This window comes from Choloepus didactylus, chromosome 8 (assembly GCF_015220235.1).
Source record: "Choloepus didactylus isolate mChoDid1 chromosome 8, mChoDid1.pri, whole genome shotgun sequence".
Taxonomy (NCBI): Eukaryota; Metazoa; Chordata; class Mammalia; order Pilosa; family Megalonychidae; genus Choloepus; species Choloepus didactylus.
The window spans coordinates 9,862,855-9,888,737 of NC_051314.1; the positions used below are offsets into that span (position 1 = coordinate 9,862,855).

Below are 25,883 nucleotides of genomic sequence, written 5' to 3' on the forward strand. Positions count from 1 at the left end.
AAGAATATGAGTTCTGGCAGGCACTGGCAGAGTTTGCCTTGTCCTTTCTTTCAGCCACTCAGGATTATTCAGGGAGAATAATTGTTATTTTATTGCTCTGACAAATGAGTATTTCCTAAAGGATTGTTAAGGTTTTAAAGAAAGCCCAAGTTTATTTCCCATCTCTTGATGTCTTTGACCTCTTCTACTTTTCACAGATACCCAGAGTTTCCGCCTTTTCCTGTAAAATCTAGACATAGTATCAGATCATGTTCTGGGTGGATGCTTGGGGCTTATTATGGGTAACTTGACTTTGCCAAATATTTTCAAATTGAGCAATTACTAATACTTTAAAATTTAAAATGTGGTATAACTGACAGAACCCCTTGTCTCCTAACAAAGTTGGTCCCTTTGATTAGGAAGGATCCCTTTTTTAATTAAAAAAAGCATTTAAAAGCAAAATGAAACTGTAGACTTTTAGTGGAGTGTGGTTCCGGGGTTCTTTGGAGGCTGCCTAGGAGGCTCCAGTGGGAAGTTCTTGTGATTTGCTGCTTGGACAAGCTGACCATTGTAGAAGAATTGGCTTTTTAGGAGTCACTAAAAAGATGAATTTTGTTGTCAGCTCACTAAACATTTGTGGGTAGTAATCTGAGTACTAGTCTTTTTCCTTTCCTGTATAATCCAAAAGAGGCCAGTATGTGGCCTCCATGAATAAAATGGCTAACAATGGCACGTTATTGCAAGGCTCTTACTTGACATTCTTTTATAAAAGCAACACTTTACTTTGTCACCATATTATTTGTAAAGACCCCAATGCACGTGTCTGTCAATTATAACAAAAGTCAGGGAGGACCTAATGTTGTATGCCAGATACCCTTGGGGGAACTTACCTTTAAGAAAGGGAAGCAAACTGTACATGAGTAAGTAAATTCAGGTAGTAATGTGTGCGGGAAAGAAAGTAGCAGGCCGGAGTTATCATAGGATATCGGGGCTAGATTAGAGAGGCTGGTCAGTAAAGAAGCCCCTCCAAAGATCTATGGGCAGGGGCCCAAAGGATGTGAGGAGAGGGCTATGTGGTTATCTCAGGGAACAGCATTCCAGGCACAGGGAACAGCAGGTGCAAAAGCTTGGAGGCAGGAATGGGCTCAGTATGTTTAAGAAACAGTGGGTTGACCACTGTGGCTGGAGCAGGGCAGGGCCAGCAAGTGAGGGAGAGTGGAAGGGGCTCAGGAGGGAGGGCCAGGTGGGCCGTGTCACAGCGGGGACTTGCAGGCTGAGGTGAGGAGTCTTAAGTGCCTAGGGCTTGGAGCAGGAAAGTGATGTGATTAATTATGTAAGTACTTAAAATGCTGCCTTGAGGAGAATAGAGGTTGGAAGTATGGGGGAATTTGGGGGTTCGTTGAAAAAATATTAAACTTTTGTTTTCATTTTAGTTTTGTAAATGTAGTTATTGACACCACCTGCATCCCTTCTGATTTGGGATTTTCTGTTTCCTGGGTTCTTTTGGAAGAGCGGTATTATGTAAATAAATACACTTTGTTTGTTAAAAATAACAACATGATCTCTGCATTGCCCTTTAAATTAATAAAAATGTAGCTATTAATAGTATGTAGACTAGTTCTAGCCTAGCCAGCAGTTGGAGGATTACAAATCATGAGAACTCATGAGTTTAAACCACATGGGGATTTTTGATACCAGATCCTCCTCTCTTCCTCACTGTTCCTGTTTTAGGGCCCTGCTGCCAGGCCTCTGCCTCTAGTGGAGTCCCACGGACACTGACACGTCTGTCTCCACTCTGTGCCACCCTCCCCTGCCCTCGCCCCTCTCCACCTGCTGATTCCCAGTGGCTGCTCCGGATTCCATGTAACACCCCATCCCAGGCCTCCTCGGCACTCTGGGTATAGAGCAGCAACCTGCACCCTTCTCCGAGGGATGAGTGTGTGGGGAGTGGCCCCTGCTGCGTTCTGTCCTCCAGCAAGCCCAAGGCGCAGTAGGTGTGTTTGTTGTGTTTTCTAGATGAGGAAGGGAGGGAGGCTCAGGGAGATGAAGTAACTTGCCTAGGGCTTTCTAGCTAGCACATCTCAGGGCTGGGGTTCATTCATTGTTCATTTGTTCTCTTGCTAAATTATGAAGTGCCTTGTGCATGCCGGGCTCTGTGCCTAGTTCTGGAAGGAAACTGTGAACAGGATAGGCATGAGCCACATGTCTGTGTCCCTCCCACACTGGACTGCTTGAGCAGGCATCCTTCCGGAGCGGGACTTCTCCAGCAGGCACTCAGTGAACACTCAATGAATGAATGAATGAACGAATGAAAATTCTGCCCTTACTGGGGTATGGCTGGAATTATGACGCCATCCTTTGGTTTTGTTCAAGTCCTGCTTACGCTGTGCCCTCTGCCTCTCTTTGGAGCCCTCAGTGCCCGCACCTCTCCTGGGAGGCAGCACAGCCTGGTGGTGGAGGGTTCCTGCTCTGGAGCTCCTTGCCTGGCACTGGATCCCAGCTCAGCCTTCACTAGCTGTGTGACTGTGGGCAGGTTGTTGAAACACTTTTGTGTCTCTGTTTCTTCATCTGTAAAACGAGGATGATAATAGTACTTATCTCATGGGGCTCTTCTGAGAATGAGTGGTGTCCAGCACTCAGGGAACGCTCGGTAAATGTTGGCTGCCATCATTATTTCTGTTGCCTGGTAAGAACAGGAACTCTGTCCCACACAGCTTTGTGGCATCTTGGTCTCCCCTTCCACTCTTTTTTTGAACTTCTGATTTCTGCCGTATACATGCCCAGTGCTTCCTTTACAGCCTCTATCTCTTTTGCAATATCTTCTCTAAACTTTTTGAATTTATTTAGCATTAGTTGTTTAAATTCCTGTATCTCAGTTGAAGTGTACGTTTGTTCCCTTGACTGGGCCATAACTTTGTTTTTCTTAGTGTAGGTTGTAATTTTCTGTTGTCTAGGCATGGTTTCCTTGGTTATCCAACTCAGGTTTTCCCAGACCAGAATAGGCTCAGGTCCCAGCGGGAAGAAATATTCAGTATCTGGTTTCCCTGCGGGTGTGTCTTAGAAAATTGCTCCACCCTTTGATGCCTCAGGTCACTGTACTTTTCTGCCCAGCAGGTGATGCCTGTTAGCCTATAATTCTTGACTGGTGTGAGGAGGTATGGCCGTGTTCCCCCAGGCTCTGGGGTCTGGTTCTGAATGGAAAGGGCCCCACCCCTTTCCTCCTAGAGAAGACAGACCCCTCAGGTGGAGGTCATTAGCATTTCAATGGTCTCGCTCTCTGCTTGTGCTGTCTCCACCCTTCCCGGAGTCACAGCCCTGGAAACTGAAAATGACTGGGGCTTTCTCCACTGAGCCAAAAAAGAAACAGTCCCCTTCAGACCCAGTCCAAGGCGACCCTCCGGCTCTTCCAGGTCAGTCATCACCCAAAGCCTCTGTCTGTTTTTTGGGGATGCATACCTGTAGTGAGCAGTTCACACTCGCTACTTAAAACCCCAGTTAGAGCTCAGCTGAGCTATATTCGCTTGCTGGGAGAGAGCTTCTCTCTGGCACCATGAGGCTTTGCAGCTCGGGCTATGGGGGAGGGGGTCTCACGACTTGGTTCCGCAGGTTTTACTTACAGATTTTATGCTGTGTTCTTGGGCATTCCTCCCAATTCAGGTTGGTGTAGGATGAGTGGATGGTCTCGTTTGTCCCCCCGCAGTTATTCTGGATTATTTACTAGTTGTTTCTGTTTTTTTGTAGTTGTTCCAGAGGGACTACTTAGCTTCCACTCCTCTCTATGCAGCCATCTTGCCCTCCTCAGTCTCCCCTTCCACTCTTAACAGAGCGTCTGCCACATGGTCAGGGCTAGTGAATGCTGGATGAAGAAAGGAAGGAAGTCGAGGCATGGGCACAGGGCTGTACAAGGAGGAGTCCCCGCATGCTGAGGGCTGCTGGGTGTGGAGGGTGGTGACCCCGGGAGGCTGTTGGAGCAGGACCACCTGAATATGGTCGGCTTTCGGCGCTTTCTCCCTGCTGGCCATTTCTTCTGGCAGTCCTAAGCGTTGCAGGGTTTCGTTGTTTTCTCCTACTCAGTTTTTTCCTTCTACCCACCCCTTTCCATGTCAGACTTGATGTTTTTTCCATTAAATTATCTTAGCTCATGTGTTGCCAGTAGTCTTACCTTAACTGAAATGGCCCATGATAACCTGCTTTTTGCCCAAAATGCATGTTAGGCCTCAGCTTGCTGCAGTCTCAGTAGGAGAAGTCTTCTCTTCTCTTCTCTTCTCTTCTCTCCTCTCCTCTCCCCTCCCCTCCCCTCCCATTCTCTTCAGTTCCATTGAGATACATTCACATACAGTCATCTAAAGTGCACAACCACCCATAGCACCACCATACAGTTGTGCATTCATTACCGCAATCAACCCCTGAACATTCTCATCACCACACACACACAAAAGAATAAGAATAAAAATTAAAGTAAAAAAGAACACCCAAAACATCCCACCCCCCCATCCCTCCCCATTATTTATTTATTCCTTGTCTCCACCCCTCCACTCATCCGTCCACAGAGGGACAAAGAGAGTGCAAGCCACAAGGCCCCCACATCACATGGCCACACAGTGTAAGCCACACAGTCAGAGTCATCTTCAAGAATCAAGGCTACTGGGCCACACAGTTCAACAGCTTAGGCTCCATCCCCCAGCCACTCCAATATACCAAAAACTAGAAAGGGATATCCATACAACGCACAAGAACAACCTCCAGAATATCCCCTCAACTCCAGCTGAAATCTTCCAGCCAGTGAAACTTAATTTTGTTTCATTTCTCTTCTCCCTTTTGGTTGAGAAGTCTTTCTCAGTCCTATGAAGCTGAATCGAGGCTCATCCCTGAGAGTCATGTCCCATGTTGCCAGGGAGATTTACACCCCTGGGAGTCATGTCCCACTTAGGGGGAAGGGCAGTGAGTTTACCTGCTGAGTTGACCAAGAGAGAGAGGCCATATCAGAGCAACAAAAGAGGTTCCCTGGAGGTGACTCCCAGGCACAACCATAAGTAGGCTTAGCTTCTCCTCCACAGCAACAAGCCTCCCAAGGGCTTGGCCCTCCAAACTGGCGGTCCCCAGTAACTCCCCAAGTGGGGAAGTCCAACATTTCCACACTTTTCCCCAGTCCCCCAAGGGAGCCCTGCAAGTACATCTCCATTCTCTGTATTAGGGAGGTTTCTAAAGTTATTAATGTCTAAAAGCTAATCTAGATACCCTTAGAAGCCATTGTGCTATGTATTTGGCACTTGTCTCTATGATCAAGGAATACTGGTAAGAAATAAAATACTGTTGCTTCCAGGATAAATTTCATTTTGAATTTGGACTGTCAGAAACTTCCGTTTTGTAATTCTTAAAATTTCCAGTGGACCCAAACCAGCTTGAGAGCATGGCTGGCCTAAACCAGGGCAGTTTTTGTTTTTTAAAAGCATGCTTTTTTTTCCTTCAAAGTGACCTACTTTCATAGTTTTAAATGGATTTTAGAAACATTTTAATTAATTTAAAATTTAAAAAGACTGTCACTTTCAAAATTTATCCATTCAGTAATGTTCCTCCTCATTCAGTGTGGTGTGAACGTGGGCACTCATTCCTTCTTGGGTCAGTATCAGCGGAGTGTCCCACCTGTGCCTGGCTCTACGTGAGACATGAGGACACAGCCAGCGGAATGTGCAGGGTCCAGAGAGGAGCCGGGGGCTGCAAGGCAAAGGGAGAGGAACAGAGCAGGCCTAGCGGGGAGGCCCAGTGTTGGAAACCTGGGCATGGTGAGCCCTGGTGCTGCTGCGTATTCTGGCCACATGTTTGGGGCAGAGAGCACGGGGATGGGAAGGTGCATCGGTTAGGAATAGGTGTGGCTGCAAGTCACAGAAAACTTCAAAATCACAGTGTTCTAAAGAAGAGAGAAGTTTCTTTCTCTCACACCCTAAAGTCCAGAGGAGGTATCCACATGCTGATAGGTGCACCATGGTGCCAGGGACTCAGGCTTCCGTTTTCTTGCTCTTTTATGCTTACCTCCAAGTCATCATGTGCTTCAGAGTAGAAAAATATGATTTTCATATTCAGTGCAACCAACTCTTATGGTTCAGACTCTGGTAGGATTTTTATACCAAATTAAAAACCATGTGGTCCCTGCCCCTCAAGGATCTTTTTCCTCATGGTAGAGACAGATGTGAGGATAACTGGTTTCCATGTAAGGTTGAATGGAATGAGCTCTGTAAAAGAGGAGCGTGGTACTTAGATAGGCCAGACACCAGAGCTTCATTTTGACTGGGGAATAAAGGACAATTTCATGGGGGAGGTGGCATTTGATCTTGTTCTTGATGAATAATTAGCATTTGACAGTCATCTAGCAGAGGGAATAATGTGAGGGGGGAGGGTCAAAGGCCTGAAAGGCTTGGAGTGTCAGGAGTGGTGAGGGTGGGCTGGAAGGCCCGGCTGTGCTGCCTCTCCTGCACTGGCTGCGTTGGCAGTAGGTTATCGTTCTAGGGAGGATGTCACATGGCGTCAAGATGTCCCTGGTCATGTGGTTGGTATGGCATCCATTCTCAAAGTTGGACAATCTAACCTCGAGAGAAAACCAAATGGGGCCCTTTGTCTCTGGAAGCAGGATTCAGCCATTTGGCAGACACGCGCTCCACTGAATAATGCATTGAACCTCTGGTGTCGTCTCAGAGCCTTTTCCCCAGCAGCCTGCAGGGTGAGAAGCCCGGGGTCCCACGGTCAGCACGCAAGGTCACGATGGCTCACGGTGCCTCCCTCTTTTTACTCAGCTTGTAAAGTGCACATGTTAATTGCTATCGGCTTTCCCTTTAAACTTCAGCATTCATATGTTCACTTGTTTTAGCACGGGTAAAAATCTGCATCGCCAGCACTACAGGCATTTCTGTGAGGTGGCCTCACACTCCTGCTGGTTTGTTTTCTCAGTGAGCCCGTGGAGAGTGTGCTCTCGCCTCAGATATGATCAAGTGTGGGAAAGCACTTCGCAGCCATGAAGGTCACTGCAAATGCGCACTCACGTCATGACTTGGCATCGATCCCCCCAGGTTCTTCCGTAATCTCTGGTCAGCAGGAGGACTTCTCGGAACATTTTAAGCTCAGAGAAATCCAGGCCTTCATTTAGTACCATACTCTTCTTTTCATGTGGAAGTACTGAGGTGCTGAGAAGATAACGGACTTGCCCGAGCCCCACAGCCATTTAATGGCAAATTTGGGGCAAGTCTTCTGCAATTTGGCCCTGACAGTCCTTTGTAAGAGTAAAAAATGACCTCTTAATCATCAAAAATTAAATTGTGTTCATTGCAGCTTTGTTAGTTTTTTGTTTGTTTATTTGAGTTGTATGTATGTCTGTCTGGATTTGTCTTTATAAAAATTGGCCTTCAAGGCAGGGCACACAATTATTCCCTTCCCCAGGCTGTTTAACCACAGCTGCCACTGATGCCCATTCTTGCTACTTGGAGTGTGCTTGATTGTGTAGGTGAAACGTTTAAAAATACACTATAGGAGTTTCATATTTAACATTTTTATAAATAATGTGTATTTACTTGAAGATTCTTTTTTAACCTGATTTCTTTTCCTTACAAGACGAACATGGAAGCCACACTGAGCGTGGTATCTGAGCTACAGCCGAAGTCTCACTCTAATGTGAGCTTGTTCTTTTCTCTTTTTTGCCCATTTCTTATCATGTATAATATTGCAGTGAAGCTTTCACCTTCCGACATAGTCTTAGGTTCATTGTGTGAAACAGATGGTGAATTACTTTAGGACCCCTGAAGGCAGCAACATTTTTCTGCCAATGTGTGTTTTAGTCATTTTTTTCTCCTACACCTCTCGGGTGTGTTCCTATCCTTTCTCATGAATGTGTAAACTACCCCTTAAGCATAGATTGAAGATGTCAGGTAGTGATCTTGCTCTTTAAACTGGATCCAAGAGGTTTGCCAACTGCGCAAGCCAGAGAGCCCCATGACACAATGAGCTAGAGCAGCAGGCTGCATGCGCTGTGATGTTCACCGGCCTCCACTCTGACTGGGAAAAACCTGGGAACCCCTTACGTCTGACCACGAGGGCCTGGCACTGCAAAATGTGACACCATGCTGTGAAGTTGTATAGCCCTTAAAAATGGCAGAAGCATGGCCTGGAAAACAAAGAGGAATGCGTGTTTTACAGTGGAGGAAGCAGACCACAGGCTGGCTTGGTTGTCCAGAGCACAGAGCAGTGAGCCCAGAGGCTACCAGCAGAATCGAGGCTGAGTGACTGAGTGAGTGACAGTGATGTGAGGTCGGTCAGGGTGGGTCCGGCTCTGAGGAGCTCTCGCTGGTTTGGGCCGCTCTGCACCGGCCAAAAGAACATAGGCTTGGACTTGAAACGATCTTGGATTTAGCAGTAGGAGGCAGGTTTGAAGAGTGAAGCTGGAGCAGCTTGGTTGTTACACCTGGATGGTGACGTGGGCACTTCTAGACTGATGGGGACCCCTCTCCCCTGGAGGTCTTGCTGGGCTATTTAATGCTTGGCACAGTTTTCTATCAGGTTGTATAGAATGTTTTTCTCTTTCTCTATGTTTGGCTGTTCTTTTTTTTTTTTTTTTTTTTTAAAATTAAATTCAGGTTTATTGAAATACATTCACACACCATACAATCATCCATGATATACAATCCACTGTCCACAGTATGATAACATAGTTATGCGTTCATCACCACAGTCTCCCTCTGAACATTTTCCTTACATCAGAAAGAACCAGAACAAGAATAAAAAATAAAAGTGAAAAAAAACACCCAAATCATCCCCCCATCCCACCCCATTTGTCCTTTGGTTTTTATCCCGATTCCTCCACTCATCCATACACTAGATAAAGGGGTGTGATCCACAAGGTCTTCACAATCACACTGTCACCCCTTGTAATCTACATTATTAAATAATTGTCTTCAGGAGTCCAGACTGCTGGGTTGAAGTTTGGTAGTTTCAGGTATTTACTTCTAGCTATTTGTTTGGCTGTTCTTAACTAAAGGATTGCCATGTTTGTGTGGAATAGATTCTCTGGTTGTCCTATTTAGAAACATTTGCTTTTCCTCAACCTTCCCCAAGTTGATTTTTTTTTTTTTTTTCTGTGGGAGGAAGAGGGCTGCATGGCAGTGCTGACTAAAACAAAATAAGATGTGTTTTTTCCCACCCTCTTTCTCTTTCCTGAGCTCTGATGGCTGAGCCAGAGCCAGGTTTGTTTTCAGTGCTGTGGCTCTGAATCCTGATGTCGCCTCTTCCTCTTGCCAGCTCTTTCTTCAGTTTGCAGTGGAGAGTTCTGTGCCACCGGTGGCTGGAAATCCTCTGCCATTTGGTATGTGTTTGCAGGTACTGGTTTCCACAGCAGCCTCAAGCTCTGTCTGCCTACATCTGATAACTTTTTAAAAAAACCTCTGGAAGCACCTATCAGTGTGTCTCGGCCTCCACCTCCCAGCCAGGTGGGTGTTTCTGGAGGGGTTTCCCCTCACCGGGTCCTGGCACTTGTTGGCCTTGGCCTCAGTGAGCTTCCCTTCGAGGGGGCAGCCTTTAAATCGGAGTGTCTTTTTCAGTGTTGAATTAAATGCACTGCACAATGTTCCCTTTACTCTTCCTTTGAGGAATGTTCACTTTTCCAGATGAAATCACTGGAAACAAAATAGGTTGTGCCAGATATTTGAGCTATAAGAAAAAAAATTGTTCCTGCATCACTGACGGTACAAAGCAGTGTATTAACTCAGCCTCTCTCCCTGAGCACCCACCATGGGCAAGGCGGCTTGAGGGCCAGAGGGAAGCACGAGACTGACTGGACAGGCAGGGACAGGCTGAGCCGAGCTAGAGGCAGGGAGGACCCTGGAGTGGGTCCCAGCCGGGTTGTCAGGCCCCTGGGGCTGAGCCGCAGAAGGGCCTCCCACGTGGCTGCTGGTGTATGGCTGGGGGTGAGCCGCATGTGCCCGCCTGTGGTTGCTAAGCCCATTAGTGGTTTGGTTTAATGGGTGCAGTGGTGTTTAAAAAGGAATCTGGGGAAAAAAAAAAAGAAGAATCCATTTGTGGATCCTCAACCTATGTAATAAATCAAAGTCACCCAGACACTTCAATTCAACTTTTCTTATCCTGAATTCATCCAGGAAGTGTTTAGGGGGTGACTGCTCTGTGTCAGGCCTTGTCTGGGTGCTGGGGCTGGAGCATGCATGCTAGGGGCGTGGTGGGGGGGGGGCGTGCAGCAAAAATCATCAAAGCAGTTCGGCCAGTTATATATTTAAAAGTAAGTGCTCGGGAGAGAGAAAAATAAAGCAGAGAAGGCGTCTGCAGTGTTGGGAGGGTTGTAGCTCTAAGTGGCCAAAGGCGGGAAGGGAGGACCAGAGCAGCCCTCACAGGAGGGCTTTTGGTCCAGTCCTGAACGACAGGACCGAGAAGGCAGCCCTGGGCTGTCTAGGGGGGGACCCTTCCAGGGAGAGGCGAGGGCAGTGCCCGGTCTGGCAGAGAGGCCCAGGCTGGAGCTGAGGGAGTGGGGAGTGGGTGGTAGGGAATGAGGTCTAAGGAGATAATGGGATGGAAGGTGAGGGGAGTGGGCTGTGAGGACCTGAGCCATTGGAGGGGCTTGGGGAGAGGAGAGACATAACCTGACTCTTGTTTTAAGAGGGTCAAGTTGTTGGAATAGATGAAGGGATGAGGGGGAGCCGGGGGTCCTGTTGGGAGATTCTCGTGGTCATGCAGGGGAGCAGTGATGGCACAGTGAGGGCAGAGAGGAGCGGCCGGATGTGGGCACTGCCACAAGCAGAGCTGAGGGGCTTGCAGAGGTGGGGTGGGCGGTGGAGGGGTCTGCAGGGAGTGCCTGCACCGACACCCCAAGGGAGAAGTCTCTGGTGCTTCATTCCAGGGCAGTCATTGATGAAACAAAGCACGGTATCTGTGTGTCTCTGTGTGTTTTATTAACCACTTTGTATTCTGAACACATTACATATTCATAGTCAAATTTTCAAAGAGGTGAAATGTGAAAGTCCCCTCTTCACCTCCAGGGCTCTCCCCAGAGCAGATTCTGACACAGCTCTTGTGTCCCTGGTCAGAAACTCCCCAGGCCTTTGCAAGTATTTATGGATACCTAATTTTTTTAAACACCTGGTGAAATCAGATTGTATCTACTCTGCTGCAGCGTCCATTCTCACTTGACATTTGTGGGTACCCCTTTTCACCTCTGTACGCACAGCTCTACCTCATGCACTCTCTGCTGGCTGTACAGTGCTCCACCCTAGAGGGGCACTGTCATTTTTTATTCTTGATGGGCATCGAGGTAGTTTTCAGTGTTTTTTGCTTTTTGTTACTGTTAACAAGGCCAAAATGAAAATCTGTACTTGGCTCTCTTGGGTGAGCTTATCTGGAGGATAAATTTTTGGAATAAATAGTTGGGTCAAGGGTAGTTTTCCTTTTGTTCCATATATCGTGCATTCAGAAGGCATGTAACAATGCAGGCGGAGACGTTTCTAAGGGTGGTTACAAAGTGAATTGGGTGCCTGTGCTTGGTTTTTAATAGCATGTCTTGTGAGTACTTGAGGCTTTAGTTTTTAAAACCAGTAGCCCAGAGGTAAAAATCTGAGTTAACAGCATCTTCCTAGTCCGTCACTCCTCTCCTTAGGAGCCTGTTGTGATCACCAGGGGAGAGGATGGCACACCTCAGCCCTCTCCAGAGGCCTCAGACACTTCCCCTGCCCTCACAGCAGGCATCGCACCCCCACCTCCTGCTGGGACGAGCCCAGCACCCCACCTCCACCCCCAGCCCAGGGCCTCTGCTGTGGCCCTCCCTCTGCCTGAACGTCCCCTCCCCTCCAGCTGTCGCCACCCCCCCCCAACTCCCAGAGGGGCTGACCAATCCGCCTGAACCAACCCCTCCCTCCTGTTCCCCACTAGTCTTTTATAGCACCCCAGTCTCCCTCCCAGCACTTTTCACACTCTGCCACTGTTCTTACCTTCTAGCTTGTGGGTCCACCCTGGGGGGAGGTGAGCCTCAGCAGGGGGACGGTATCTGGCTCCATGCGGGGCTGAGAAGAGGGCCTGGTGGAGTAGCTCCTGTGGTGTTTGTAGAGCCAGTGGGTGGCCCTTACCTAGGATCAGTCCTCCCCTCATCCCAGGTCAAACTGTGCTTTAAAAGAAGTAGACATCTCACAACAACGAAATGGAAACTTCCCCACCCGGATGGAGAAGAAGCAAACCTAGTCTGCCGACCACTTGCTTCCGGTCTCTGGCCTCTGGGGCGACACGGCCAGCTGTGTGTGTGCTGGGGGTGGTGGCCGTGAGGACTTGCCCCAGCACCTTCCTTCTGTGCTGCCTGCTGCAGGTAGAGAGGGTTCAAGAGGCTTTCTCCTGAGGCAGGCTTCTCAGAGAGGCGAGCCACTTGGTACTTCTACCCAGCATGTTTTTGCTTTATGGTAGCAGCCTTTTTGCCTCAAGACCAGTTCTGTTTTTTCTTTTTAGAACAAATTAAGGGCATTCAAGGGGGAGCTGACATACTTAAGTAGTTTGTACCTTTTGTGGACCCGATACCTGTTATCAGGCCCAGAGGGGAGGAGGTAGGTTATGCCAAGCTCTTGCCAAGGGCACCTTAGCAACCTCCATTAACCTCTGAGGCTCTGTGCACTGCTCAAGAGGTGGCTCTGACTCACCAGCGTGACATACATAGGGGCAAGAAGTCACTGGAGTTCAGAGACCTGTGACCGGCTCCCCTACCACAGTCATTCCTGGATTCCTGAAGAGCCTCTTAGGGCAGAGTGTTCACATACATCCATAGATGGCCTACTGTTCGCCAGGCTGGGAGGACTGAGTGTGTTTTCTGGAAGGGTGTGGAGGAAAGGGACAGTGATTTGGACATCTTTACGTATAGGATTTTCTTTGTTTTCAAGTTTCAGCTTTGCTGCGTAAACACCTTTAATGGGGCAGACTGGTAGGTCTCAGGCAGGCCCTCATTTGCCTGCCCTTGAGCAACTGGAATTTCAGAACACCCAGGGAAGGTCAGCCTGACTGACAGTCCACTGAGTGGCCGCAGCAGCTCTGTACTCTTCCCCGAGGAGTCAGGAGAGGCTAGAAGGTTCTATTACGTCGTTCTTTGATTCACTCACTTACTCACTGTCTCACTCAGGTCTTTATTGAGCGCTTACTGCATGCAGCGCTAGAGGGGGGCACTGCAACTAAGTGGTAAGTGAGACACCCAGGGAAGCTTACAGTGCAGGACTCCCCCTGCCACCTCCCCCCGGCTTATAGGACTGCTGATGGCTGTCCCTCATCCTAGAATTAGTCCCTTACTTGCATCCTTGTCCTTTTGTTCTATGTGATAAGAAATTCCTGTGGTTTTAATCTTGTCTATCCTATTATGCCGACATCCATTAAAATGCTTATTTTGATAATAGGATTCCTAAAAGTTAAGACCAAAATATTTTGTTTCCTGCCTGTTCCTTTTTCATAGTGGCTTGTTTATCTTTTATGAGTACAGTAATCCTTGACTCTCTTGGGGAATTCTTATTGGAATTTGTAAAATTTCTCGCTTGTTCCCTGCATTTTCTCTGTTTTCTTCATGATGTTTTAGTCTTTACTTTTAATTTATTTAATGGTTGGAGATCCTGGGTTATCAGATCCTGTTTATGAGGGAAGGAAGGGCAGAGCTGATGGGATAGGAAGCTGATCTGGGTTCCCTCCATGGTCTGTTCCCCTTTCAGCCTCTCCCCTAAACGAGAGAGTCCAGGTTTGCACCAAGTGGGCTTCTGTTCCGGTTTACTAATGCTGCCTTTTTGCAAAATACCAGAAATGTATTGGCTTTTATAAAGGGGGTTATTTGGTTACACAGTTATAGTCTTAAGGCCATAAAATGTCCAAGGTAAGGCATCAACAATCGGATACCTTCACCAGATGATGGCCAGTGGTGTCCGGAAAACCTCTGTTAGCTGGGAAGGCACGTGGCTGGTGTCTGCTCCAAGTTCTGCTTTCAGAGTGGCTTTCTCCCAGGACATTCCTCTCTAGACCGCAGCTCCTCTTCAGAATGTCACTCTCAGTTGCTCTTGGGGTGTTTGTCCTCTCTTAGCTTCTCCAGAGCAATAGTCTGCTTTCAACAGCTGTCTTCAAACTCTCATCTGCAGCTCCTCTCTCAGCTTTTGTGTGTTCTTCAAAGTGTCCCTCTTGGCTGTAGCAAGCTGGCTCCTTCTGTCTGAGTTTATATAGTGCTCTAGTAATCAAGGCCCAGGCTGAATGGGCAGGGCCACACCTCCATGGAAATCAATCAGAGTTATCACCTATAGTTGGGTGGGTTGCAACTCCAGGGAACCACTCAAAGATTTACAATCTAATCAACACTAATACATCTGCCCGCACAAGATTGCATCAAAGATAATGGCGTTTTGGGGGCATAATACATTCAAATTGGCACAGATTCTCTAAAGGGAGACTGTGCTTGATGGTTCCTAATGCAGTTTTTAAAATGACTGTGATGTTTGTCCCTCTGTCTCCCACAACACTTTGCATTTCTCAGCCCTGAGCTTTGTGCTCCTCGGGCCTGCCCTGGAGTTTTTGATGGAGGTTTCTTCTGTTTTCTCCCAGTCTAGACATGCCTGCTTTCTTCCACCATGTCCTCTATCCTGCTGCCTTGCAGTTCCCTTGCTCTTAGTGTTGGTCCTGTTTCCTTCTCATTAACTCAGTGGACCCTTGGGGGACGGAGCGGGGAGGGAGATGTGTGTGCCTGTCTTGTAGTGGCTGTCTTAGTGTCTTTTTTGAAAGAAACAAAGTTGGAGGAAATGAATGGGGAACACATTTTCTTGTCATTGTTTTTCCCGTTGTGATGGGCAGTAATCAGTAATAATCAGTATATAATTAGTATACGCTACCCCTGTCCCAAGGTTCATTCAAAGTTGGTCTTTTGGAATTCACATGGCATTTTCCTGTCCCCAGGTTAGACCATGAGAGCCTATTTCAGTTTGTTTAGCACACAGGGTAGGCCCATGAGACGGAGTTAGGACTGGGCAGCAGCAGCAGGGAGGCGGGAAGGGCGTCTGGCAGAACATTCTCCACCGTATGTAGCATTTGTTCAGGCAGTTCGTTCAGTTAAGGGAATTTATTCAGCATTTCCTTTGAGTATTGTAGTTCAGGTTCTTTAGTAAGAAATAATCTGTTAACTCCTGTGTGCTGGAGACTTATGAAATATACAAAAGTAGTGCCACATGCACATCCTCCTTCAGAATGAGCAGTATTGACTCATTCTTCTGTAACTTTGCACTTTTCCAAAGTTCTTTCACATCTGTTATTGCCCCTAAACCTCTTAATACCCTAGGGGGTATGGCGGGCTAATAACACCCTTGCCTTACAGAGGAGGATGGTGAATCTGAGAGGGGATAAATGACTGTGAGTTCCCAGAGGTGGAGCCAAGTCTTGCTTTCCACTCAGTGTCATGCTCTCTTTCTGGGAAGCTTACCTTTCAGTTGAGAAGCACCCAGTAAATTATTCAATATGCATTTTATATTTCGGGCCATCAATAAATATATTTCAAGAGCACTTAGTATAGTTTGGCATTATAGAACAGCTTGTTGCACATCATGCAGACAGGCTTGGTGGCCGTAAGGTTTGCTTAAGATCCTGGAAGAATGAATGGAGCAGGTCAGGAAATACGCCCAACCTGATCTGCTTCTTTTGAAGTAACGCGTCTTTAGGTTCACTTGTCGCTCTCAGAAGTCTCAGTTTCCCCAGACTTACGTTTTACATGTTTCTTTAGACTACATTGTCTGGTCTAAAATCAGATTCATTTTGTGGGGTGGGATGGGGGTGGCTGGGGGGAAGTGGTGTACTGAATTACTTTATTTGAAGGAATGGTTCAAGTGAAAGAATTTAGTGGATGTTGATGTAACTTCTAAAGAAGGGAAAGGTTAACACAGCATGCATGCATTGCCATGGTGACCAGGGAGGTCATCCCTGCTCTGGAGAAGCCAGCCCAAAGCTGCACTCTCCTCATCACTGATTCCCATGGTGTACTTGTCAAAGAGACACTCTACCAAGCTGGATTCTGGGGTCCCCATCTTGGACAAGTTGGTTATGCAGTCACCCACCTCTTTGATGGATTTCACCTGCTCATTCAGGTAATGCGTCTCAATGAAGCCACGAAAGTGGGGTTTTTTGTCAGTGGGCAGTGTGTGCAATTCCAGTAGTGACTGATTCACCATTTTTCCCCAGTGTCATGCACACTCCATTACATCCAGCCTGCTCTCCCAGTCTTTACATTCTAGTTTCTTGATCTCCTCAAGGAAGATCTGGCCACCTTATTGTTTCTGCAGCTCCACACATTTCTCAGCATGTTCCCTCCCATGAGATTGGTAAAGAAGATATTTGGCAAAGTTGTTCAAACTTCAACATCATCATGGTCAAAGTAGTAAGACACTGACAGTTAGACATAGAGGTGTAGAGCTCCAGGTTGATCTGGCGGTTGATGGTGGCCCTTGGGACATGGTTATAGTTCTGGCACACCTGCAAAAGAGGCATGGTTGTCACGGCAGGCGGCTGAGGAGCGATGGTGGTGGGGGCCTTGGGGCAGGCTGAGGGCACTGTTAGGAAATGCAGAGGGCTGGCTTGGAGAGGCCTGCGGAGATGGAGGGAGCACCAGGTTCTGTTCAAGTACCGTTGATGCAGGAAACCACGGCAACTCTCTGCAAAGCCAACTGGCCCAGGATTCGTTCTTATGGTTAGGAACATTTCTGAATGAAAAAAAGTTTCTTCTGAAGAACATTTCTTCATAGGCCCAGGTAAAAGGCCTTTGGGGGATGTTTTAGCGTCTCAGGAAAGTCCTGAGAATCAAGCCCATTTTCAGAGGGAGCAGGCCTCCCAGTCAAGCAAGATTCCCAGCTTGGCATTGTCTCGTGGTTGGACATGCTATTTCCTGATGGAGTTCCAGCCTAGCATTTATTAGCTGTGTGCTCTTGGCCAGTGATTGGAATCATTTGCCCTTTGGTTCCCTTTCCATAAAATGGGGGCAGTAATACAAATTTCAGCAGGTATTTTGAGGAGGAAGAAGAATGTATCTTAAACTCACCTAGATCATCCAGTGGTGCTAGGAGGTGCGCAGTCCACGGTGGCTGCTTTGATGTTGGTTTATTCCACTTCTGGAAAATTCTAGCCCTGGATTCCCATGTGGAGCCACAGAACCACATCTGGTTGAAGCAAGCTGCTTCATCTGACACAAATGTAGCAGGCTTCAGCTGAAAGAGCCTTCTTTGGGAGCATTATTCAGCCATCAGGTATTTACTGAACACCTACTGGGTGCCACTAGGTACCTCTTCTGTTTCTTTCCTTGGTGGCCTTGGTTTCTCAGTGGGGCCAAGCATGGCTCATTTGGGGTGTGACCTGCCTGCTTTGGTGCTGTCCTGCTGCTGGCTTCCACTCGGGGTTGTAGCACTCGAGTGCGAGTCCACACGCTGGAACAGAGGCCAGTGTTTGTCTCTACACGCGGGGCCGTTGTTCAGAAAGCCCATTCCTCTTACAGTAGCGGCCATGTCCTGTGCCGGTCCCCTTACCTGCGAGTGCTCTTTCTGCAGCTCTAGGCGTCTTCCTCACACATGTCCACACCCTCCTCTCCCCTCCACTTTAAAGGGGGAATAAAGTGGTGCCTGAAATTGCCTTTGGGTGATGGAACTATGGATAATCCATCTTCCCATCTTTCCTTTCTCTGCCAAGTTCTAATCTCTGAGTTTTCTGTAGGGAACATGGCTATTTTTGTTTTTCTGAGTTACAAACACATTTAAAAAAAGAAAAAGAAGAATGATCAAGTCAGTTGGTACACAAAACCCCTTAACATTGAACATTGCTGTTTTTCTTGTATAAATATGTAGACCAGATATTGTTAGATTTTATTTTGATTGTCACCAAGTATTTATTACCAATTTCACTTTGTTTACAGTCTTAAAAGGGCAAAGAATATTCTTTGGTTGCAGTTGGCAAATTTTAACATTTAAACCTTTCTTGGTTTTTCCATTACTCTAGTCCAGTTTAGTTGTTTTGCAGTTTTATTCTAAAGAAATTGAAGTCTAGCCTACAGACTGTTTTCCCAGTACTAGCCCATTTCTTGAAACATAGATATTTACTCAATGAATCAATGAATCTTAACAAGAGCTGCTGCTGATGGCAGGTCTTTCCCCTCTTTGTCATTGCAAGCTGACACAGGACTGTTGTGTCAGTAAGGTACATGATGCTTCCTGGGCTCTTTCCTTCTACTCCCCTCCTGACCAACTCTGGGTGTGGCTGGTGTGACCAAGAGGTCACTGCAAGCCCAGGAACGGTGGATGATCATTGTGCCACATTGAGTCAGTAGTGCAAGTCACATGCTGGCCAGAACAGAACTCACTACTCGAACTGTTCATCTGGAGAACATTTCTGGTGGATGATCATTGTGCCACATTGAGTCAGTAGTGCAAGTCACATGCTGGCCAGAACAGAACTCACTACTCGAACTGTTCATCTGGAGAACATTTCTTGTGTAAGGCCTGAAGGCCGAGAGCTGATTCTGTTACTTATGTAAAGTCACCGCTCTAGATTTCCAGGGATATGTGAGATTTCCTCGGCCTCCTTTGGCCCGTCTTTGACGTCTCTTAGAGGTAGGAAGCCCTTCTGTGTGCGTGTGAGCAGAGCCCCCAAGTCAGATGGCATCTACTTATAAATCCTCTTCCAGCTTTTCTCATATCCTACGAAGGAAAGGACTGATCCCTACTTTCTTGAAATTTCCATAGCACTTTATTCATAATACTTTTAAAATGCTGATTACATGTAATGTACTGTGTAGGAAGAACTTGAATTTTAGGACCACACAGAACCTGGGTTTGAATCTTATTTCCACCATTTGCTAGCTGTGTGACCTTGAGCAAGTTACTTTACTTTTATGGCCTTTAGTTTCTCATCTGCAAAAAGGAAATGAAACTGCCTACCTTATGGAACTGTTAGGAAAAATAAATGAGATTGTGGAATGTAGCTAAAATTGTGCTTAGGAGAAATTTATAACTTCTAATGTGTATATGAAAAAAGAAAGGCTGAAAATTAATGATTTAAGGTTTCATTTCCAAAAGTTAGAAAAAGAACAAATTGAAGCCAAAGAAGGTAGAAGGAAGGACATGAGAAGAAATAAAGGACATGGGAAAGTAATATTCAATAGAGAATATCAATAAAACTAAGAGTTGGTTCTCTGAAAAGAATAGAAATTGCTCAACCTCTGATGAGACTAACCAAGAGAAAAGGCACCAAAAAACAATGTCAGAAATGGAAAAGAGGGCATTACTCCAGATCCTCCAATCTTTAAGAAGATTGTAAAAGGATAATATGAGCAGTTTTATGCCAGCGAATTTGGAAAAAATGAGCTGGACTCCCTAGAAAATTCAGCTTACCAACATCAACACATAAAGCAATAGAAAATACATGAATAGCCTTTTACTTATAAAGAACTGGAATCTGTAATTAAAACTACTTAAAGAGAACACCAGGCCAAGTGACTTCATTGACAAATTCTGCCCAGCATGTGAGGGAAAATAAAGCCAATCTTGCACAATCATCCATTTGTGATAAAAGCTCTTAATAGAATTGGAGTAGAAGAGCACTTTCTTAACCTGAAAAGCCGTATTTTTAAAAATCCTGTACCAAATGCCATACTTAATGGTCAAATGTTGGATGCTTTGTCTTTGAGGGTCTCTACTATCAATAGCCCTTCTTTTCACGATTTTATTGGAAGTCCTCTCCAGTGCAGGAAGGCCAGGGGGCAAAAAAAACTCTAAGAATTGTAAAGGAAGGAATAAAACCATCATTATTTGAAGCTCTTTTCAGTGAATGACTCTGCAACTATTGGATATCCATATGGAAAAAAAGAAAACTTAACTTGTATTGTCACATCATTTGCAAAAAAATAAAATAGAGAAAAGTTTAAAAGATAATGAAGGTGAATGAATATCTTGGTGACCTCTACATAGAGAATAACAAAATGCTTTAACTTTAATAGAAAATATCAGTAAGTTAGACAATTAAAATTAAGAAATTTCATCAAATGACACTTTTAAGGAATGAAAAGAATATGGTGTTTGCACAAGGCTTCAGTGAGAGCCCTCTCCACGTCCACCTGAAAGGCTAGGATTAACCGGACTCTCCGTGAGGACAGGGCTGTGGCAGTGTGCTCGCTCGTAAAGGCACAGCACATGTGCTTACTTTTTGTGCATTTTACGTTTTAGAAGATTTGAGTTCAGCACCGAGGTGGTTACAGTCAGTGGTTAAGATCATGGCTCTGGTGTCATGCTGCTTTAATATAAATGTCAACTCCACCACTTGGGCAAGCTCCTTACCCTTTCTGTGCCTTAGTTTCCCCTGCTTTGAAAGGAGCTTGGTGATAACAGCTGCCTGGTAGGGTTGCTGTGGGGACTGAGTGACATGCATACCCGTAGAGCGCTTAGCAGAGCGTCTGGCACCTGGGGAAGTGCTCCGTGGGCTGCAGGTGATGCCTGGTCTCCTCGTCACTGAGTAAAGGAGGGCTTGGGGCAGTGTTGTAAGTGGTGGGTGGAAGTTTCGGTAAAACTGCTCATCCCAGTAGCAACAATAATGGGAAAACAAAAAACAAAATCTAACTCCAGCCACAGCCATTTGCCACTACTTTTGGAGGTTTGCTGGTGATTTTAAGAGTAATGGCTACCACTTTTAGGATGTCAGAGGTAAGTCAAGGGACTTGTGTTCATTGTCTCGAATCCTTATGACAGTCCTGTGGAGAAAATATTCTTGTTCTGTTTCATTGAGCGGCTGAGTCTTGAAAGAGATACTATTGTTTCCTGCATATTGGTGATCCTGGAGGTTCAGGAAGAACCTTAAGAAGGGTGTGCCTGGCAGAGGAGAGAAGGACAAGGAGGTTTTTTGGAGAGGCAGGAGAGCCAGAATAGGACAGTGTCTTCCAGGCTGCAGGGAGCTTGGGGAAGAATGGGGCAGTGAGACATGGCCCCCACTGCCAAGCTCCAGGAGGAGAGCAAGGAAGAAGTGGGCCTTGGGAGCTGCCAGTTGAGAATTTAGCTTGGGTGATTAGGGCTTGAACTCAAGCCCCCAGAGATTGGTGGTTGCTCTGTGAATTTCAGAGATGCATTCTCAGGCGACCAGTATTTTAACATCTGTTAGTTTTTCTCTGTAATTCAGCCCCTTGTCTCTCGGGCCCTGCCCTTTGCCTGCCTTCCTTGTGACTGTCATGTGGAGGTGAATGAAGTAGTGAGGACACTTGCGGCCAAGTGTGTGGCCCAGGAGGATGCTCCCATGGAGGGAGGACTCCCTCCCCCCATAGACCACAAACCCAGGTCCTTGGGCCCCTCATATGTCATCTCATTTAACCCCCACTGAAACCTGGTAACACACAGCTTGGGAAACTGGGGCTCAAAGCCATTGATCTGGCTCTCCTGCAGTCACACAGCTGGTCAGTGGTTGAGCTGGAGTTTGAACCTGAGCTTTCCAAATCCAAAGCTTATGAATCTCCCACCATTCTAGGCTTTTCCTAGTAGGTGCTTTCATCTTGTGTTATCTCACTGACTCTTTGGGAAGGAGATCTTTAGTTCTTCCCCTTGCTGTTTATGTCTATTTGGGTTTTTAAAACCTTGCCTCAGTTTCCTCTATAGGAATGAGTGTGTTTGCTGATTTCTAATTTCTTAGAAGAGACTGCACAGGTCAGGAAGACCCCGTGATAGATCTGCTTAGAAGGTTCAGAAAGTAGTTAATTTGGAACTATTCCAGCCCAGAAATGTAGTGGTGCTAGAGCGCTTCCACAAGTCATTTATATTTTCTGGAATGCTTTTTACAATTTTACAAAAGGAGATTTTCCTTCCTAATTTTGTTTTACTTAGATTAAGAATGGCATTCATCTGTAATCTTGGAGAATGTATAAGCTGGGAGACGAGGAACAGGAAATGAAGGGAGCAAGCTGGTCAAGCATTAAAATGAAATCTAAATGGCTCATGTGAGGATAGTTGAGTTGACTGTCATCATTAAACACGGGGCTGTGGCTACAGAAGATGCCTTTGGGCATATGCTTGGCCTGGGTTGGACAGGAAAGCATCATGCAGATGATTTGGGGGAATGTCATAGCTGCTGAGCACAGTATTGGGGTGAGATCAAGGGCCCCGGACTGAGGGAAAGTGAACAAGTCTGGTTCTTGCCTGAGCTCTGCCACTGTGTGTCCTTGGGCAAATCACTTCCCCTCTCTGGACTTTCTTTGTTCCCATCATGCTTTGCAGTCCCAGTGCTCCTTGGTTTTGTTATGTGGCAAAGCATCTCTACTCATTGATTCTGGTCCTTGCTCCTGAAAGTTAACCATTATGTGTTCTTTAGTGCTGGGTCTGGTGGAATCTCTTCTTAGCTCTTGGCACGGCGTAGGCTCTTAATAAATCTTGTGCCAAAATTATCTTTCATAAATGTCAAAACCATGACTGAATCTGAGCAGATAATGAAATTCTCTGCCTGAGCGTTTCAGATGTCAAGATGCTTATCCGTCCAGAGCAGAGGCTGGCTCTCCCCTGCAGCTGCTCTCTGAGCCTTGTGGGGCAGCCCAGCAGGTGGCCTGATTGGACCACTTTTGAAGCTCATCTGAGCCTAAATCCCTGCTCTTCCCTGAGGGGCAGAGACCAGTTGCTCTGGGTAGAAGACTTTCTGCTGCTGCCGACATGGGCTGGGTGTTTCTGGGAAGGCCCTGGTTAACAGGGGCATGGCATGCTGTGAAACTGTGACGTGCATGCCAGGACCCAGGCTGGAGGGACCTGTCCAGCCTCCTTGCCCCCTGTGATGATGGAGCAGAGCGCCGGCATCATGCTCGCCTCCCTGGTGTTTCCCCCAGGAGGCCTGCTGTTAGGAAGAGTGTGTGTCATAACCACAAAACCCTGTCTATTTATATCATGAGTGTGTTTGGAATACTTGACTTGGACGTGCCACAGTCCATTCTTTACTTTGTATTTAGTGGCCAGACAATGGTTTGTTCATCTTTGGAAGCATCGCAATCCATCAGATTAAACTCTCTTCATTAGCACTTGGATCTTGGGTTCCAGGACACCCATTTTATTTAAATTCGAGATCATTGTTGGAAAACATCTTAGTGTAAAGGAGAGAATATTACCTTAGCAAACAGACAGGCTTGGTGTCCAATGCTGGGCCCACTGTTCATTACTTGAGTAACCATAGGCAAGTTACTTAACGTTTCCAAGCATCGGTTTTGTCAACTATAAAAAGATTAAAGTATTGATAGTAATAGTGATAATAACTGTGGACCAAGTATCATTCTAAGTCCTTGTGTGCATTGGCTCATTTGATCCTGCCAGCAGTTCTGTGACATAGATTCCATTATTCTCTCCATTTTACAGATACGGTAGTTGAGGCACAGAGAGGTTATGTAACTTGCCCAAGGTTGCTCAGCTAGTAAGTCATGGGGCTGGGACTCAAGCCCAGGCAGCCTTGCTCTAGAACCTGTGCTCCTTATTACTATTCTGAACTGTCCTGTAGGGGATGGTGCTGATTAATGTGATCACATGTAGAGAGAAAAACACCTAAAACAAAGTCCTGCATTTTGTAGATGCTCAAAAAGTGTTGATCACTCGCCTACCTCCTCCACTTGCTAATCTCAGTTTCAGATCTCTGGCTGTGTGACCCAAACATAGGAAGATGCGTTTCTTCAGGCAGTCCAGAGGTCCCACCTGGGTTGTGAACAGGTCATTCCACCCAAGTGCCTTGTGGCAGGGCTCCATCAACTTCTTCCCCCAGCAGGGGAAATTGTCACCCTTTACCCTTGTCTGGATTTTAGAACATTTAATCTGTACTCAGAAATTACCATTTTGCTTGTTTGCCTTTAGTCTTTCTAACTGAGCCTCACACAGACTATGTCAGAAAAAAACTGGTCTGAATTTGAGGCTTCAGTAGGCTGAGACGAGTCGGTCAAGATTGGGGGCTGGGGGAGGGAGGAAGGTGAGAGACACAGTACCCAGCACAAGTGGAATGTGGTGGAAACTCTTTGGAGAGTAGAGTTGAGTGTCAAAGTTGGGATTATTTCCTCTCAAATATTACCCTGGGTCCCAGCCCTGCTGGATGGGTGGGAAGGGGCAGGCCTGAAAAAGCAGGAGCCTGCCTGCTTTTACATATTCTCACACCCTGGCTCTTTCTCCAAAGAATGCGGAAGATTATTTAGAAAAGTTATCAATCCATTGATCTAAGAACATGAACTGATCTTCAGAAAGTTCTATGAGTTTTTCAGTAAGATGTTACAAAGTAAGGTATACTGGTTAATGTAAAATACACACACACATGCACACATGCCCAGAGTTTCACTCTCTTCTACCTAAGGGAAGCATTTGGATTTTATTAGCATTTGGATCTTGAGTTCCAGGACACCTGTTTTATTTAAATTTGAGATCATTATTGGAAAACATCTTAGTATAATAAAGAGAATATTACCTTAGCAAATAGACAGACTTGTGCTTTCCAATTACACTCCGACGGAAACCAGCTCCATTTGATGGGTCTGGGAAATTGGTTGTAAAATGGTGATGGCTTGCTTTTTTACCTTGGAAATTAAAAAATCAATTGTATGTTGTTTTTTTTTATAGGTTCGTCTACAGGTTTTGAGTATCTGAATTCGGCTTCTGAATCTAAGCATTCTGTGGTGCTCCCTCACCCTTTGAAGAAATGTCTGTCACTTACGATGACTCCGTTGGAGTAGAAGTGTCAAGCGATAGCTTCTGGGAGGTAAGGCCCGTGCTTTCCTCCCTGGTGGCGGCAGAGACCAGGCTCATGGTGCCTGGCCTCCCCTTTAGGGAGAGGGACTGGAGCTGGGGTGATGAGATAAATGTCCTCCAAGAGCAGGCAGACATTTTCTGTTGGATCTAGATGGCAACAGAAAGGTTGTGGCACTTGTTTTCAGCCCAGTTTAGGTATGGCTTAGATACCAGTGAAGGTGGGACCCTTATCTTGCTGGAAAAGCCTGATGCTTGAAGGGGTTAGGGGCATTTATTAGAGATCTAGTCAAGCTGCTTCGTGTCTTCCTTATATGTTTAGAAACCATGAGGCTGTGATTGACACATGGGAATTACTGGGCATAGCCTGAGGGACAGCTTTATTTTTGGGGTTTTGTATTTAAAAATGGCCATGATATGATGTCGTGGTGGATGGTACAGCCAAATGGTCAGAGGGCTGGACAAACTGCCCTCCAGCTGGACAGAGTATCTGTGCCTGCGAGGAGCTCCTTTCTGATTAGGTTGTTTCTGGTTTGGGGATGTCACTCTTCCTGAGCCCCACTAACTTTTCCTGCCTGCTGGATAAAGGAAAGTCAACTTTGATCAAATTTTGTTCCAGTGGCAAAGCCTGTGGCATTTTCCTGGCCATTGTGGGCTTAGTGGGAAGAGCACTGGCTTTGCAGTTGCCAAGGTCTGGATTCTGATCCCGGCTGTGATGGCACTAGCAGTGTGACCTTGGGCAAGTTGCTGGACTGATCTGAGCAGCAGGGTCTTCATCTGTAAAAGGGGATGATACTGGCCTCCGAGGGAGGCTGCTGCCAGGATAAAAGGAGAACATTGCCATGAGCACCCCACATGGACTGACGCGGGAGACTCTGGTGGTGGGAGAGTGAGGATGATGTCTAGGTGTTTTTATAAACCTAAAAAAAAATGAGGTGTATAATTTGGTCCTAAATCACAGACCATCTGATTTTGCATTTTGTAACAAGTGATGACAGGTGCCTAAGTTTAAAAAAGAAGGGCAATGAGCTCAAAATTCTGTCAGTGCTTCTCTTTCCTACATATTGAAGAAAAGGTCATTATTGATTTTTAGCTGAATACTTCATTATATTAAAAGTACGTATTTATTGAGCACCTACTAAGCACTAGGCACTGAGGCTGTGACAGACCCAG

General features: G+C 46.3%; 1 protein-coding gene across 6 annotated transcripts in view; it reads left to right on the forward strand.

Moving 5' to 3' along the window:
• The window catches only part of PACSIN2 (protein kinase C and casein kinase substrate in neurons 2), a 171,399-nt gene that overhangs the window by 103,033 nt on the left and 42,483 nt on the right, over nt 1-25,883 (forward strand). For all 6 annotated transcript variants that reach the window (XM_037848060.1, XM_037848062.1, XM_037848063.1 and 3 more), the window contains exon 2: nt 24,585-24,723. In XM_037848060.1, coding sequence (XP_037703988.1) covers nt 24,664-24,723 — 60 coding nt within the window. In that variant the 5' untranslated portion in view covers nt 24,585-24,663. The remainder of the gene's footprint in view (nt 1-24,584; nt 24,724-25,883) is intronic.